The sequence below is a fragment of the Cyprinus carpio genome, chromosome B17 (assembly GCF_018340385.1).
Source record: "Cyprinus carpio isolate SPL01 chromosome B17, ASM1834038v1, whole genome shotgun sequence".
In the NCBI taxonomy this organism is placed as follows: Eukaryota; Metazoa; Chordata; class Actinopteri; order Cypriniformes; family Cyprinidae; genus Cyprinus; species Cyprinus carpio.
Genome location: NC_056613.1, coordinates 10,354,956 through 10,371,727, shown reverse-complemented (window position 1 = coordinate 10,371,727; position 16,772 = coordinate 10,354,956). Strand labels below are relative to the sequence as shown.

At 34.3% G+C, this 16,772-nt stretch overlaps 1 protein-coding gene across 3 annotated transcripts; it reads right to left on the bottom strand.

Annotated features, from left to right (window-relative positions):
- Nucleotides 1-81: 81 nt before the first annotated feature.
- On the bottom strand, nucleotides 82-11,688 carry LOC122140149 (ectonucleoside triphosphate diphosphohydrolase 6-like). Of its 3 annotated transcripts, none has more exons than XM_042742153.1 (14): nucleotides 11,521-11,688; nucleotides 10,460-10,783; nucleotides 9,193-9,269; nucleotides 8,935-9,078; nucleotides 8,542-8,617; nucleotides 6,461-6,496; nucleotides 6,176-6,264; nucleotides 5,017-5,096; nucleotides 2,527-2,591; nucleotides 1,954-2,052; nucleotides 1,699-1,839; nucleotides 1,510-1,566; nucleotides 604-719; nucleotides 82-434 (listed from the first exon to the last, which is right to left on the bottom strand). In XM_042742153.1, the coding sequence occupies exons 2-14, from the start codon at nucleotides 10,710-10,712 to the stop codon at nucleotides 342-344; spliced, it is 1,326 nt and encodes a 441-aa protein (XP_042598087.1). In that variant the 5' UTR covers nucleotides 10,713-10,783; nucleotides 11,521-11,688; the 3' UTR covers nucleotides 82-341. The 3 variants fall into 3 exon arrangements, with proteins under 3 accessions (XP_042598087.1, XP_042598086.1, XP_042598085.1); XM_042742152.1 differs by having other exon boundaries at nucleotides 1,954-2,055; nucleotides 10,460-10,779; XM_042742151.1 differs by having other exon boundaries at nucleotides 1,954-2,055; nucleotides 11,521-11,687.
- Nucleotides 11,689-16,772: the final 5,084 nt, after the last annotated feature.

Sequence of the window (16,772 nt, the reverse complement as noted above, 5' to 3'; positions counted from 1 at the left end):
ACTGGGTAACATAATACATCAAACTAGAAGCTAGAGAATAATTAAATATAACATAAAAATAAAATAACTTGAACTTTGAGCTTGAGGGAATCAAGTGTTTTTAATCAGTTTTATATAATTAACCCTGACTAAAACGATTCTGACATGCTGTAAACACCTTAACCAGTACAAACATTTTACCTTCACTCATAGCAGGAAAACAGAAACATTCAGAAAGTCAGAGGTATGTATAAGAACTCACACTGTGAATAAATTCAATGACAAAATGGCAAATACAATCAATGTTGATATTTTTCCTAGGGCATTAAAATCAGGTACAAACATTGCAAGTGTCTATGTTTTCAGCACGTCCCATGCTTATGGATTGACTCTATGCAATGGAAAGTGGCACCGAGGGCCCAGCTAGTCTCCACGTCATTTATTTGTCTTGCCAGCTGAAATTTAAACAGAATGATAGTGTTAAACAAAAATCACCGCATCACCATTATTCCTCAAAATATTACAGATAAAACCCATACTGCTGCAGTTAACATGTTGCAATCTGTGTCCAAAAGTCACAACAAAGTAACTATTTCACAGTCCTTTAGATCAAGAGTAGCACACCTTCAGCTCTTTATCAGGAGGGAAGTCAAGCTCCTGAAGAAGTACCGAGATGTAGGTCAGATCCAAACACAGGAACGGACTCTCCTTTATTCCTCCAGCTGCCATGTTATTGCACACTGGAGCAGAAGAGCATTAGTTAATGTTTTGTTAAGCAAAATTAAACAGATTGGATTATTTATCAAATGTACATTTACATTACATTTATGCATTCGGCAGATGCTTTTATCCAAACCGACCACATTCAATTCATTTACATTTTATCAGTTCTTTTGAGTATGACTAATAATCTAGTAATAATGACACCATGACATGTTATTTTTTATATTTTTTTGCAGTACTGGAAATTCTACACTACCTAACTTAAAAAATTTGGGGTCTGTACGTTTTATTTTTAGTGTTTTTTTTTTTTTTTTTTTTTAAGGAATCGCTCATTCTCACCAATGCTGCATTTATTTAAGAAAAAACAGCAGCGAACAGTAATATTGAGAAATATTATTATAATTTAAAATATGTTTTCTATTTTAATATATTTTAAAATTTAAAATGTATTCCTATGATATCAAAGCTCAATTTATTAGCAGCCATTACTCCGGTCTTCAGTGTCACATGATTCAGAAATCAATCTAATAACATTCTAAAACACTGATCATTATTAATGTTGACAACAGGTGTGCTTACTAATATTTTTTGGAAACCTGATATGATTTTATTTTATTTTTTTTCAGAATTCCTTGATGAATAGAAGGTAGAAAGAATTTATTTTTGTAACAATGTAAAGGTTTTTTGTCACTCTTCATCAATTTTGGCATCCTTGCTTAATAAAAGCATTACATTTTATTTACATTATTACATTTGTCATATACTGACATCATATACACCTACATTCTGTTACAAGGACACACTTACCTTTTTTAGCACCTTCAATATAATCACTGACTTTGACAGACCCCCCTGTGCTTTCATCTGAGTCAGAGACACAGAAAGTGATTTGTGAATTACTCAAATTAAAGTTCAACTCATTGCTTGTTACTCTTAAATCTAAAAAAAACAATGTTTGACTTAAATCAAATGACAGCAATCAGGCTAATATCATACCAATGAGGCCCAGATCCACAGCCCTGTCGTAGTAATAGGAGAATGCATAGAAGTCCACGTCTTTCACGCCCTCAATTTTTCTCACACGTTTGTAGATCATCTTTTCCACTTTTGTAAGGCAAGTCTCATAGATGGGCTCTCCTAGAAGAGAGCACACACACAAGTGAATATAAATACAATTCTGGGGAGTAACACTGAATGTAAATAAAACTGAACATACGAAAACCTAACCCAAGCAGAGAGCGTTTTTCATACCTGCTTTCTGCCCTTTAACAGTGTAGAGTACTTCAGCATGCTCCCACTGTCCAGAGTAATCTGGGGCTAGACATGGACTTACCAGCTCTTGGGGTCCTGCTACTGAAAACACATACACACAGCAATCAAATGATTTATTTAAGCACATCACAACATTTTTACTGCCACTATGTGGAATAACTGTGACACTACTGGAGAACAAATCCAAACACGAGCTCTGCAGTGCCACCTGGTGGCCAAACATAAAAACACGTTTATGCGTGTCTTTGCTCATAATAACCTTAAAACCCACTCAGAGAGAAGCAGAATACACTTATACAACGGACAAAACTATAAACAAAGAAATCTGATTATATTTGTAGTGTACTAAATGTAAATCTCAGTAGTGAACTGCAGGCGGAAGCTGCTGCACTGATAGCAGTTTCTCTCTCTGGCCTCAGCTAAATCAGTGCAACAGCTGGCCACCAAGGAATTAATCTTCAGTGCGTTATTAAGAGATTAGATAATGGCTTATTTATCGAGCGAATGAGGTCTTTAAAAGCCAAAGATGAAGAGAGATTGTAGACCACATACAAGGCTGTCCTTCAATCCCTCCTAACACAGCAAGTCTGGCTGACATCAACCCCAGGCCGAGGTAACTACAGAGAAAGAGAAGAGACATTAAAGGAATGAACATACAAAACACAAATATTTTTATTTTTTATTAAAATTGGTATAAAAATTAAAATACCATGTACATATTATAACATTAATATAAGTCAAATATTTCAGAATTTCATATGAGTATATGAGATATGAGAATTGCACACTACTGAAGCAACTGTCGTACGCCATAAGTGATCCCACATCCTATCCTCATCACCATCTTGCCTTTTAAATGTCAATGAGTACAGACTTTGCTTGGTTGGTCTCTGCTGGAGGGTTTGTTGTGTCAAATCTCCTGCCATGAATAACTAGTAATTCTAGTAATCTGGAGATGTGTCCGGTGATGGGATTGTAATTGGAGGCTTGTGTGATTACGCTCTAATCAGGAGTGCGAGGCGAGGCGAACACACACTGCCTCATAAACACATGTGCTGCCCGCACTAAACACTGAGCTCACATAACCTAGAAAGCCCTGGACGGCCCGACCAAGCACAGGAACCAATGGGTGGCGGTGTCAAATATCGGGCAGAGGTTTCACCCTAGTGCTAGAGGATTGCAAGTCATGTAACCTCACAGGAAAAAGCCACAGAGAAGCTGAAGTCTTTAAACGGATAGAGTAATATGATAATATTGTATTTCTGAGTGTTGAGGATTCTTCAATGAGATGTAATGAAGACCAGCCTGAGGAATGCATGATATTGTACTATCAGTTATTTGCTCAAATTGAGTGAGAAAAAGAAAAAAAAAAGATAAAAATTAAAGCCTAAATTCACCTGCAGGGCTCCAGACTGCGACCATTTTTTCTGCCGGTGCGGGTAAATTTTGTATGCGGTCGCACGGGCGCGACCACCACGTTGTTCAATTAGCGCTGCCATTTCTGTCGCATAATATGAGAGATATCAAACGGCAAACGAAACAAAAGCAACAAAATCCTGCTACTTGTTTGAGCAGCGCAGCACGGACCGTTTATCAACACAGACAAACTTGTCCGAGCTCAGAACAGCTTTACTCAGGAACCAAAGTTGATTTCGTGACACTGTTATTGCACAACGCTGCGAGATCCAGTGAGAAGTGTTTGAATTTGCCGCAGAATGAATAAAATGTTGTTGTGAGATCTAGTGAGATGCATTCAAATTCTGCACAGAATTCTCTGTTATAAACCGATCAAACAGCGCTAACATAGAAAACCAGAAGCAGTAAGCTAACTGTAACCATGGTGTTGTGGTAGAAATAGTTAAATGTTATTACATTATTAATTTCAGGGTTTGTTCAACCTTTTGAATTTTCAATTACTTACAATCATTTCACACACCGGTTGCCAGCACTTTAAAGCTCCTAAATGATTCAATTTGAATGCTATTTTCAATGGAATGACCAAAATATACTGTGGTGAACAAACACTTGTGTAAAATTTAAAAAAATACATCTAATGACCATTATAACCTGTAGATGGCAACAGAGGAGCACTTGTTGGCTTATTAGACATTCGTTTATAGCTACTCTTCCTTTATATTTTGAAATTATAAAATCACTAGGCTAAAATATCAAATCATCAAGAAATCAGATTTTGACAGAGTTTTGCTCTCTTTTGTGTATGAAGTAAGAAAAATCACAAAGTGCTTTGAAAAACACTTTTCTTCAATTTGCGACTACATCACACATAATCACTGAAGTTGTTGGTCAGTTCCATATAAGACTATAGATGAATAATGGTACATTTAATAGGAGTAGAATATATACCTTTTCTACATAAAAATTTGATTTTGCACGTTACTGTTGTTAATAAAATAAATATTGTAAGCTTCCCAACTCAAGCTTAGTGCTTTACTATCAAATGTTTATAAACATGAAATAAACAAGAAATTATTATTAGTTACTGCACGTTTCATTTTTATTTATTTTAACAAAGTAACAGATTTTTTTAGTATTGGGAATTTATTCTGCCGATTTTTGACTAGAAATTTTTATTTTTCTCTGACTGCTCAGTGAGATCTAAATGTAAAAGACAGAAAAAAGTCAAACTGGCACTATTTTTTAAATGTTAAAATGTTTTTTAGAAGTAGGGGTGTGCAAAATCAACAAAAATTATGTCTTGACTTGATATTTTGGAGGGATTTCTTAGTGTGTTTTTGAGCTTGTACCTTGGCTGGTTTAGGCCTGTCACTGGAAAAAGATGACACTAAAACCTCCAGTAGGTGGCGGCAAGTCCCTAATTCACTGAATCATTCATTCAAACGATTCATTCAGAAATGTGTTTAGGAATGGAGCATTGAATCATTAACGCAAATGAGTGGTTCAAAAGCTGCTTCGGCTTTGCTTGGAAATATTTTCCTTGGCGAAAACAGAAAAAAAAAAAAAATACAGACAATATAGTCTCTAAAATGTGAGACCCAATTTACAAATATCCACTGACTTTACCTGTATGAGTAGAGAGCATGACTGATGTTGAACATCTGAAATGATGTCACATAATCAAGGGGTAAGCTCTGGATGGTTTTCTGCACAGGAACAAACACAAACAAGCAAATATTGATGCATTAAAGGTTGCTCTCTTCACTTCTTATAGGGTTAGTTCACCCAAAAATGAAAATTCTGTCATTAATAACTCATCCTCATGTTGTTCCAAACCCATAAGACCTTCAATTGATCAGAACACAAATGACGATATTTTTGATGAATTCCGAGAGCTATCTGACCCTCCATAGACAGCAAAAGACCTATCATGTTCAAGGTCCAGAAATTTACCAAGAACATCGACAAAATAGTCCATGTGACATCAATGGTTCGACCGTATTTTTAAATATCTTAATTCCTTATGTGTTTATAAACGAAGGTTTTACAGGTCTGGAACGACATGAGGGTGAGTTATTAATGAAAGAATTTTCTTTATTGTGTGAACTAATCCTTTAAGTGGGAATTTGGTAGAATGACAAATATTAAGTTTATTAATTTATCTGATGCTTTTATCCAAAGCGACTTACAATTGAGGAATACAACAAGTGATTCATTATAAAGAGGCAAATCAAGTCAGACATTGTTCAGATTAGTAAAAACTAGACCGGGAGGGATTACAGAAAGAGAAAGGAAAGTTTTTTTTACTCTTCTAATGTGTATTAATCTCATCACTGCCTGCTTCCGTTTCAAGTTTCTTGTCCAGTATACTTATTTAATACAACATTAGTCAGCAATTGCCTACTGTGGCAGTTTTAAGTACATATTATTTATTTAACACAATATCTGTCAGCAACTATAACTAAGCTGCAATCTGCATGGCAGTTCTCATCTGAGCTCATGTTTGGAACTAAAGCTCTCAGAGTAATTGTGTAATGACATGATAAATTGGTCCTCAATCCCCCTGTACAAAACCTGACCTAGTTCAAACCAAGAATCTCTCTAACTCTCTCAGCCCAATGTACAACAATCTTTATTTACCAGGCCTATCGGATTAGCAGGACATTTGCGGATTAATGCATAGGATGGGAGACCATCATGGTAGTTTGTTAGGAGTGTCAAGGCTTCATTAGCAGGAGGATACAGCTATATGTACATATACAGTACATGAATGTACATGGCTTACTTCATCCTGTAGAGCAAAGGTGATCTGAGTCGAGCCCCCTCCTAAATCCAGCATGCCTACTTTAGGAGACTCAGTACCATGAAGAACACCTGTGAGAGGTAAAGAGACTTTTTTAAAGCACTTTAACTAATTATACTAAGATCAAACCAAACTATTTCAAGTTACCGTAAAGAAACAAAACAAAAATGGCATGCAGGCAGGGAAATAAATTTGTGGCTAGATTAATCTGTCATCGTTTTGTTGCTGATTACATGAAACATAACGTGACTACTAAAATTTGCTTACCCAATAAAAAGTTGATGGTAATCCACGCTGACATGCCTGTGTAAATACAAATGTGCATTAATTTTTAGTACAAGAATTCTGCATACCACCATTGACCATAAAAAGATCATATAATTGAGAAGTCAAATTTTCCTTGAACTTTTTAGATAAAAGATTTGAATGTAACTGTCCATTTCTGCCATACAGACATCAACTTGAGATAAGTTATCCACTGATAAGTTATTACTAAATATAATGTAGAAACTTTAATTTTCTGTAAAGCTGCTTTGCAATGATTTGCATGGTGAAAAACACTATACAAATAAACTTGAATTGAACTGCTATAAAAAAAATACTAGCTTCATAGTACAAAATGTCATCCCAGCCCAAAAAGAGCATCTACTGAAGCTAAGATGCAAAAAAATTAATTGTTTTCATGTCGGTGAAATGTCCCAACCTCAGAAACTAGCAGCAGACATTTTTTATTTAACAAGATTCTTGGAAACCATGATACACATTTTTCAGTTGTCTTTGGTGAATAAAAGCATTTATTTGAAAAAGACATCATAACATTCATAACATTATGTCTTCGCTGTCACTTTTGATTAACACTATACATTCTCACTGAATAAAAGTATTAATTCCTTTAACAAAAAAATAAATAAATAAATAAATCTGACCAAAATGTTTGAACAGTAGTGTACAACATATGTTGGTGAATTTAAAGAGTTTGGCATTAACATAAAGTCAAGGTCCAGCCAAATCGCAAAGACTCTCTGAGTGAATGCATCATCGGATCTTTATACTAAAACTCTATGTTTGTTTTGAATGTAGGTTGCATCTTAACAAAGTAAGGGGCTTTAGCCCTCAGAAATAACCAAACTCACTTAGTGTCTATAAACTCCATCCCTGCCGTCTCCCTCACATACACCACTTACGCACAGCATTAACAATAAGTCTGTATGATTTGCTGTGATGGACTAATCTGGTTGGGTAAGCTTGTACATTCAGGAGAGTTCAGACTCGCACTGATAATGAGACTCAGATTATCCGGTTATGGGACCTGCAGAGTTTAAGCATTAATTTTACAACAAAATCTCAAATATAAATTGCTACCCATTAAGCAAAAAAGAACTTGTATATCAACAAAAAAAAGTAGTATCAACTTGGCTTTTGCTAAACACTAGAATTTACAGCATTGCAAATTAATGGGTGCTAATCTGTTGCTGAGATTATAGTGCACACGGGACATTATCCCCTGGGCTCATTATTACTTGTGTGAACTATTTTAAAGGATTGGATTAAAGTCCCATATACGCATTATCTATCGTTAATATACACACAGCTCAAGCTATTACTGAAGAAAATTTCAATTTACAACTTATATCTTTCTGCCAGAAGCACAAATGCTTGACCGCAGTGACCAGAGGCTTTTGACGAGCTAGAGATGTACAGTAACATCTGCTGGTTTCACATTCATGGCAGACAGACTTCTGCATGGATCTCAGCACAGCAAAACACTGCAACATTACAATCATCTACTTGAACAGAAACACTAAAGTACCCCTACTTTTCATTTTTTAAGAATTTTACCATCTTTACTAACAATGGTATTTTGGTGGGAAATATATTTACCGCAGTGTTATTTTAGTATTATTCATATCAAAGTATTTATTAACATTCTGATATAGCTTTTATTTTCAGTTTTCAATTTGAGTTTAGTTTAAGTTTTAGTTATTTTGTTATGTACTTTCGTCTTTTTTTTTGGCTGATATATTAATGTTACAAACATATATAATTAAAGTTGTTTAGTCTTTATTTTCAAATTAGACTTAAAATTATCGTGTTAATTTTTGTTCTGAAAAAAATAATTAATATGAATTATAATCTGACTGTCAAAATACAGTAATCAAAAGCACTGTTGTTAAATGCATTACATGCTAAAAAGTCACCATGGAAGTCTGTAACCTACAGCAGATACGGTAGGTTACACAAAGATTAAAAGTTGCAGTACAATCTATTACAATTTCAAAATAAGAGCTCTTTTTATTATGAACCTGACATGAACTTACAGTATGGCAAAGAAGTAATTGACACAGTACCTTCATCTGTGCCATCCATGATTGACACACTGTCTGGTCTATACAGGAACAAGGATTCGCTAAACACCTCCCTCACCTGCAGCAGAGATTTTAGATTTAACATGGCATGACATGTTACAGATACTGTGACATAATTAGGAAATACAAAGAGGACAGGCTAAACAAGAAATGTCTGAAGACATAGCTCTAATCTCCATAACCTTTAACACACTTCTAAAATTCTTATTGAATTTAAAAAAAGATTTGACTCCACCCTTGACAATTTACTTTTGCTTTGGAACTGTGCATCACAGCATTTCTAATGTTACTGTGTCATTTAACACCTCCCAAAATTGTGTTGTAGTATTAAAACTATATAGTGTATGTTCACTCTGGCACTGATGGTTCTCTGACCTTGTCCAGCAGGATTGTGGCCTTCTCACCAGGCAGCAGTCTGAGCCCTGCCGTGGCTCTGAGCATGAGCGGGGAAGAACTCCATAATGTCTCAGGAACAGTGTCTTTAGCAACATTTAACAGTTCCAACAGTCCTTCCTTACTCTGTAAAAAACATTACTATCATTAAACTGCAGACAAAAAAAAGATACTATCACAACCCTGAGGCATTTATGATGGGTTCACAATTATAAAACTTGAACACATCTTACTAGTTACCTTTTCTGGGTCATCAGCGTATGCAGACAGTCCAGGTTTTATAGCTCTAAATGTCTCATGGGCTAATTTAGGAGCTTCTGTTAAAACACAAAGATTTTAAAAAACAAATGTTTACACTTTTGTAGTGTATATATAAAAAGACATTCATAAATGTACTGTATATGTGTAACATAGGGTTCCACATGGCTTGTAACATATCAACCTTTGCATAATAAAGAACATGTTTCAGCCTCTGATAAAAAAACAACAACCATACTCTTCAGTGTGACCTTTGACCCATGTGGCTTAGCTAGGATGTGAACAGGCATGTGTGTGCATGAGAGAGTGTGCCTAATAGCATAGATTACTTGCTGTCCATTATAATATGACAATCATAGGTTTAACAATAAAGGCTAAAGCAGCACTTAACTGATTTAGCTCTGAATTGCGATGCGATAACTAAGCCATTAGACGATCAGTGCTGTGCTAGACAGTAAACCTAATATCTGTGGATAACGCCCACACAGTCAACATATACATGGTTTTTACTATAGTAACACTATGGTATTTGGCAGTCAGGTAACTTAATAAATAATTAGGTGAGTAAGCAATACAGTATTTGTATTACAGCCACAACTGTCGAAATACGGTTTGGCTACTAGTTTTCAAATACCACGGTTTGTTTCAAATAAAAAGTTAAATTGATCTAAGCAGCCAATACAAATATTAACCACCATAACCATAATTTCCTCCAAAATACCATAGCTATATTTATTACTACTATAAAATGTATTACTATTATTACTACTATAAAATCATCATCAGTTAATTTTTTCAAGGAATTTTACCATTTACCAATGACTTTAGTAACTACGTATTTTGGTGGGAAATATATTTTGTGCTATTTTATTATTATTTATAAACAACTACAGTATTTTATGTGCCTTTGCTCTTTTTATTAATATTTTTTAACTTTTCAATTTAGCTTTATTTTTATTTCAGTTTTAGTGTTTTTACTTTTTAATATAACATTTACATTTTATTTTAATTCAGCTTTGTATCAATTAACAAAAACACATTTTTAAGTTTTAGTTAATAATAATAATAACAACAATAACACTGCTTGCTAGTTTGTTGTTACACATATTTAAAGTTACCAGACTACACTTTCAGAAGAAAATTCTGTAGTCATTGTTATGAAAAAAGCTTTTGTTATGTGGAACAGGCCGAGAATTTGGCAGTGTTTCTCTAAGTGGACTGAAATGGACAATGGACAATTTTAACATACCATTTGGCTCGATCTGAAATTTGAAGATGTGAATCCGGGTTCCAGTGCTTCCAGCATCAAACATAATACCATACTGGAAACTTTCACTGACCACCTGAGCTGAGGTCGACTGTTTATGGATGTCCATCCTATGCAGGGGCAGCTGGTCAGGTAATTGTGGTTTGGAGTCATCATAATGGCGTTTGACGTAGGTGAGGTAGACCACCAGACAGCCCACAAACATAAAGACGAAAGCTAGCTTTGGGAACCTCATAATGGCAGCCAGAGGTACATGATTTGGAGTCAATTTCCAAATGCAGCAGGCTTCTCAGCTCTCTCCACTACCTCCAGAACAAACAAAAACAAAACAAAAAACAACACATCATAACAATGAGTTTTTATTTGCTATAAGACCAACAAGTATGAAATATCACTCACCCAGCTGACTTACAACTAACAAAGAATTACATGTAGACATATTTATATACCGGTTATAACTCAATACATGAAAAACTCAAATATAACCAATTATACGTATTATTTATTTTCTGCCACAACTATGATATGTCATCTTCATCACACAAATTGTAAAAAAAATTGTCTTTGGGATATGTAGATAATTTCATTATTTTTAAGACGTTCCTACTAGTAACTTACCTAGCAACACCCGAAAAACAAACAGCTGCTCTATTTAATGTACGCGACGCGTTATATGAAAAATACGGATATTTTCTTAACACTGATTTTCTGACCGTGACGAGAGTTCAATAGATAGAGTTATGTAAGTTATACTTTTAAGCGAATTCTTGATTTGCCAATATTTATAATGAATATTTGACATTAATTTGGTATATGTATGTTTACCCAGGTGATTGATATAGACACACACACTGTACAAGAAAATACTAACTTAGATATGCTCCTAAACAGATATGTTGAGCATATTAATCCAAAATATCAACTTTATACTTTACTTTTACTTTATTGAAATTAAATTTTGTCTCATTTCTCAAGAATAGTGTAAGAGTGGATATCAATCTTGTGAGTCAACAATGTAGTAAATATATTTAAGACTGTTATACCTAGCTCTCTGTGGCAAGATCATACTCCTTCGAGTGCAAGTCGTGTTTTCGGTGTCGATGAATACTCATGATTAGATTTTGACACGATATTCCCTTTGAAAGATTCTTAAAACTCTTCTTGTCTCGTTTTGATTACGTCAGTAACGTCCAGCGTGGAGATGACGTGGAGCGAATACGCACGTCGTCACGCGTTCCAATACACAGGCGCGCCCTCGCGCACCCGGAAGTGTAACTGGCAACAATGTCATAGGAACGATGTGAAGGGTTTGAAAAGACAATACAAATTACTCATATAATTTTGTTACATTCAACTATTTTCGATAGGCAGACTCATAATTGTAGTTAATGATAAATCTGCTTAAATGCTTTTGTTAGTTTGCTGTTTTTTTTTTTTTTTAGATATATTTATTTATAATAGTTATATTTTTAAAATTAGCTTAAGTTATTTTGTTAGTTTGCTTAGTATCCAAAAATTTTCCACTCACATAAAATTGTTTTGCTTATAATTTGAATCCGCTGATTCATTTTATTTGAGCAGATTTAATCTGAATCAACTTGGCCAATAAAAGCATTTGGTCACTTAAGCCACAAAAATTTAACTGCATTAGATAACAAAATATAAATGCAGTGGCATTAGTCTGAAAATGTTTATCTTAGTTTTGAACAGTACACCTATTGTTTTTATGATTTACAAATATACAATCTTCTATTTGTGAATTGTTTAAAAAAATGTGCTTGTTATAAGAGCAACAGGTTCTGCACAAATGCTTTAAAGTTGCCATTTTAAAGCCCCATTTCCATTATTTAATGCTTCCCTCTTAACCTCCTGAGACCCAGAGAGCCAATTACACTTTCATTGTGCTGTTTTCAATATGGCACCAGCTGGTCTCTCATGGTCCTATGAGTTTTGTTAAAGTTTACCAGGCTGTGGCAGCTACATGACCTGTGGCACATCTCCATTCATTACCTTAATTAACCAACATTAGGCCTGCTATATGGGCCAATCTGTGGTTCCCTCCTACACTTTCTCATGCAACATGTGACGCCCCCATCTGAGCGCGAATTTCAGCCAATGAGTGACCCATAATGAGGGGGATGGAGATGGTTTTGATGATATTCATTTGACGCTTCCCATTGAGTGTGTCTGCTAGCACAGTGCGAGCTTGAAAGGACCATATGCTCTCATTTTACGTGCATGTGTGTGAGCACATCTATCTAGGACACAAGGTCCTACAGGGGTGAGGGGCAATGGCCCGCCTAATATAAGACTGTTCTCACTTATCAAAAATCAGTGCGGGCGGACTGCTTTGAGGGGGAAGGGGACGATGGCCATCCCTCCAAACTGTTGCACTCTGACCGCCCCCCTCAAAGAGCGATGCATACATGACTTCCCCCATTATATCTTAAGCAGACATTACAGACGTACCTCAACAGTTGCAGCAGAAACACGACCCCTCCTCCTTGCCCCCCTCAGCACTGAATAAATGACCTGATCTCTGTCTTTTTACTCACCAATAATGGGCTGAGTGGCAGTTTGCATACTACATATGGACTCTAAAGAACTGAGAGAGAGAGAGAGAGAGAAGGGACTGAGGATCAACAAACAGTGGTGCAAGTATTAGTGATAAAAGGTGTTTTCACAAAATTTCTGCTGTTCATTTTCTTCATTTAGCTGAAGAGCCGATGTATATGTTCTCCTCCACAAGTCTTTTCGGGTAATTTCTCTTCCAATAACTGTGTCAGTTTGAATTCTTCAATATAGCATCAGAGTTTTGGAATTTAGCAAACATACCGTTTTTACAAAAAAAGAAAAAAAAAGGTTGTGGTTGCCAAAATAATTCTGTAAAAAAAACAACAGAAAAATGTAAACATGTTTACAAAACAAACTGTAAATTTTACATGTTAAAACTGAATAAATAAATAAACTAGGAAATTTAAATTTTTGGGTGAGGTATTCCTTTAAATAGAAAGCTATATGAAGGGTTAAAGCTCATCACAAGCCACAAGCTGAGGTGAAACATACACAAAACACCATGGTAACACACATGACACTGAAATAACGCAATAAACATTAAAGAGTTAAAACCCTAATGTACATAACTAATAACAAAAACTATTAAGAAACAATTATCAAATGTGATCTGTCACGCATGCAGAGAACTCTAGGAATGTCAGTTTACATTTTTCTAGTGTAATTTATAAGATGACTTGTTCATTTTCACTTACATAAATTTTACATTTAACAGTATTTTACTGTGATGTTACATAAAATGTAAGGTTACATCTATTACAGTATTACATATATAAGGAAATTAACCAATGAATAGGTTTTTACTGTTTCTACAGCATTTTTATAATCTTTCACAATTAAAATGATTTTTACAGTACATGTAAGCTCTTAATAGCTTTTAGCAATTTAATGTTTAATGGTCCCTTAATCTCCCCTTCACATTTTTAACAATGATGATTAAGCCATTAGTTATGTGGTCTGCATAACCATTTAAAGCAAATTTATAGCAATTACATCACATTATTAAGAGCCACGCAAAACCACTAATCCAGTCACTTGGACTCAGCTGATGTAAAATGGGTGGAAATACACAGACAATCACTGATATACCCCAAACACCCTGCCCTATTAACCTGCCTTGTATCTTTTAAAACAAGTGCCAATCTATATTTATTAACTACATTAAAATCATATTTGAATTGATTTCCTTATATGTGCAAGTTGCATATTTAAATAGCAAATTTGAATATTTATCTTATGCAAACTTATTTTTCTTTTAATTCAGTGGCATTCAAAACACGTAAATAAATCTGTTATTTACACGCAAGTCTTTTAAATGGATTTCTTTATTACAGACTGTTCTGTTTTGTAATAGCATAGATTACTTTTTTCAGGTCTAATGTAAACACAAAAAATAAGAAATCTAAGATCTTCCTAGAATGAAATAATAATTTAATCTTGCTCTGTTAACCTGAGAATACAAGACCCCAGAGCATGCAAAATAACATTAGATCTACTGTAACAGAATTAGTTATTGTTGCTTATTATCAGAGTGTTTTTTCAAGCAGCACTGTAGGAAATTCCCTGAAAATCCTATTGAACACACATTTTAATTTCATTTTTGTAGTTTAATCGTGTAGAAGGCAGCGTAAATAATCCAATGGGATTAGGCCTTGTTTTTTTTTCTTGTTTTTTTTTGTCTTTTCAAATACTTTCATTTTGGGCTCTTAAGAAACCATCTATCACTGTTGTAACAGAATGAGCAGAGACTATTGACGCAAAAGCAATTACACCCAAACTGTACCACCACATACTGTATCTGAACAGAAACAGGCCTCCTTGTATGGTCACATTTAATCATACTGTATATATGTCCTGTATAGACTACATATATACAATAATTTAAAGATAAATTGAAGAAATTAGACATTTCTTGTTGTCCAGATGTTCTTGTAATCCAACTGAAGATTTAAGAGATGCAATAGGAGTCATCGATTAACAATTATTCTAATATACTTATTTTGAATAAAATCCTGCTCTAAATCCTTCCTAATAATCCTTCTTATACAGCATCACGTGTACTGCATGTATGTGAAAGAGTGTATGTAAAGAGAGTGAGTTGGGGGGGGTATTTTCTGATTAAGGCAAAGTATTATAGATGTATTTAAAAAGCATTCTGAAAGCAGGGTTTTAGCCACCATTACTTACATAAAAAGGTTGATGTAACCTTATGTGAGATCATTCGAGCTCCTTTAATTATTAATTACGAATTAAGAGTCAAACAAGACTTGCAACATTCAAAAATGATCTTTATTGCAACAAAATATCTCACAGAATAATAAGGTGAACTAGTTAATTAATTGTTCATGACTATCAAAAACCACACATTTATTCAACCGTACTTTTCGTGCGCTTCAGCTTGAAAAAAAATCTTAAAAGCTTCATCAAGATGCATTAACTTCTGAAAGAGTTCCTGAAAGTTGCATGTTGGTCAAACTTCAGAAAAGTAAACTAAAAAAATGTATTTTCTTGATCGAAGAATTCTTTTTGAAATGTGCCATGATATTGGTTTTTGCGAAAAAAAAAGATCCATTTGTCCTTAGTGAAGGTAACATCCCTGAAATTTCCCATGATGCTCTGCTGCACGTTAAAACCTCATCCAGACTCTCATTTGTTATGGATGGCATTAGCCTGTTCAAATCCAATTCTCATCCACCAACATACTACCTTTTATAGACGGAATATAAAAGGATAAAGGAGCTAATGCCTTTTTTGATTCATTATATAATGTTTTTCTGAGAGCAGACAGGGGAAATTATAATAATAATAATGGAATAATTTAAATAAATTTACTTTAGTTAATGTGCTCTGCGTGGGCTGGCTAATCTGAAGGAAATGTTCCGTAAATCACAAAAACAGGGAGAATCCCAACTAAAAGCAAATCCTCTCTGACTCTCTCACCATCACTTTAGTTCATTTGGACAAGACTAGAGCAAAAATAAATAAATAACTCAAATAAAATAATGCACATTATCTGTCCTACTACCAAAAAGCCTAAACACAGAGATGTGCATGAAGTTTAGCATGTGATAATGCTGAGGAAACCCACGTTAATTAATATAATTAATATAACCCATATTAATAGACTTAATAAAGTCACCTCTAACCTCTGCACATTATGCCCAATAGATCTTATAATGCAGCTCACAATAACTATTTGATAAATTGCAATAAATCAGAAATTCATTTATTATGGGTTTTCCATAGTGCATCAATATTTTACAGTTTGTTAAACCCTCCTGCAATTAAAAATTATGGTAATATTCCTCATTTCTTTTGAGTCAGCATGTGTAAACTGCACACACTGTATAGATATTTAATAGCAATTCTAATTTTTGGATTATTATATTCTAAAAATATGTATGGAGTTGCTAAAATATCATGGTCTTATTAATTTTTTAACTTTTAAAGAGTAGTGCATCAGTGCATAACACTCATTTCAGGGGGAATATGGTATTTATAAAACAGATTCAATGGACTGTCCACTTTAACATATCTGCTTTACAACAAGAAAGAAAAGAATTTTTTGGTATTAGCAAGAGATTTGATGATATGTCCACCCTTTAACATCTCCTTTCCCACCAATGTCATGCTTTACAACAAGAAAAACCAATGCTTTGGTATTAGCAATAAAAATTATGAGGATTAGCTGTTCTTTGTTCTAAAATGAAAGGACAGTCAG

Bases quoted from the DNA above. Each gene is read 5' to 3' on its own strand.
- LOC122140149 (XM_042742152.1), bottom strand. From the start codon at position 10,712: ATGAGGTTCCCAAAGCTAGCTTTCGTCTTTATGTTTGTGGGCTGTCTG. The intron at 9,079-9,192 runs GTAACTAGTAAG...TGTTTTTTACAG, and splicing joins ACGCTGATGACCCAGAAAAG to AGTAAGGAAGGACTGTTGGA. The intron at 435-603 runs GTGTGCTACTCT...TTTAAATTTCAG, and splicing joins CTCCTGATAAAGAGCTGAAG to CTGGCAAGACAAATAAATGA.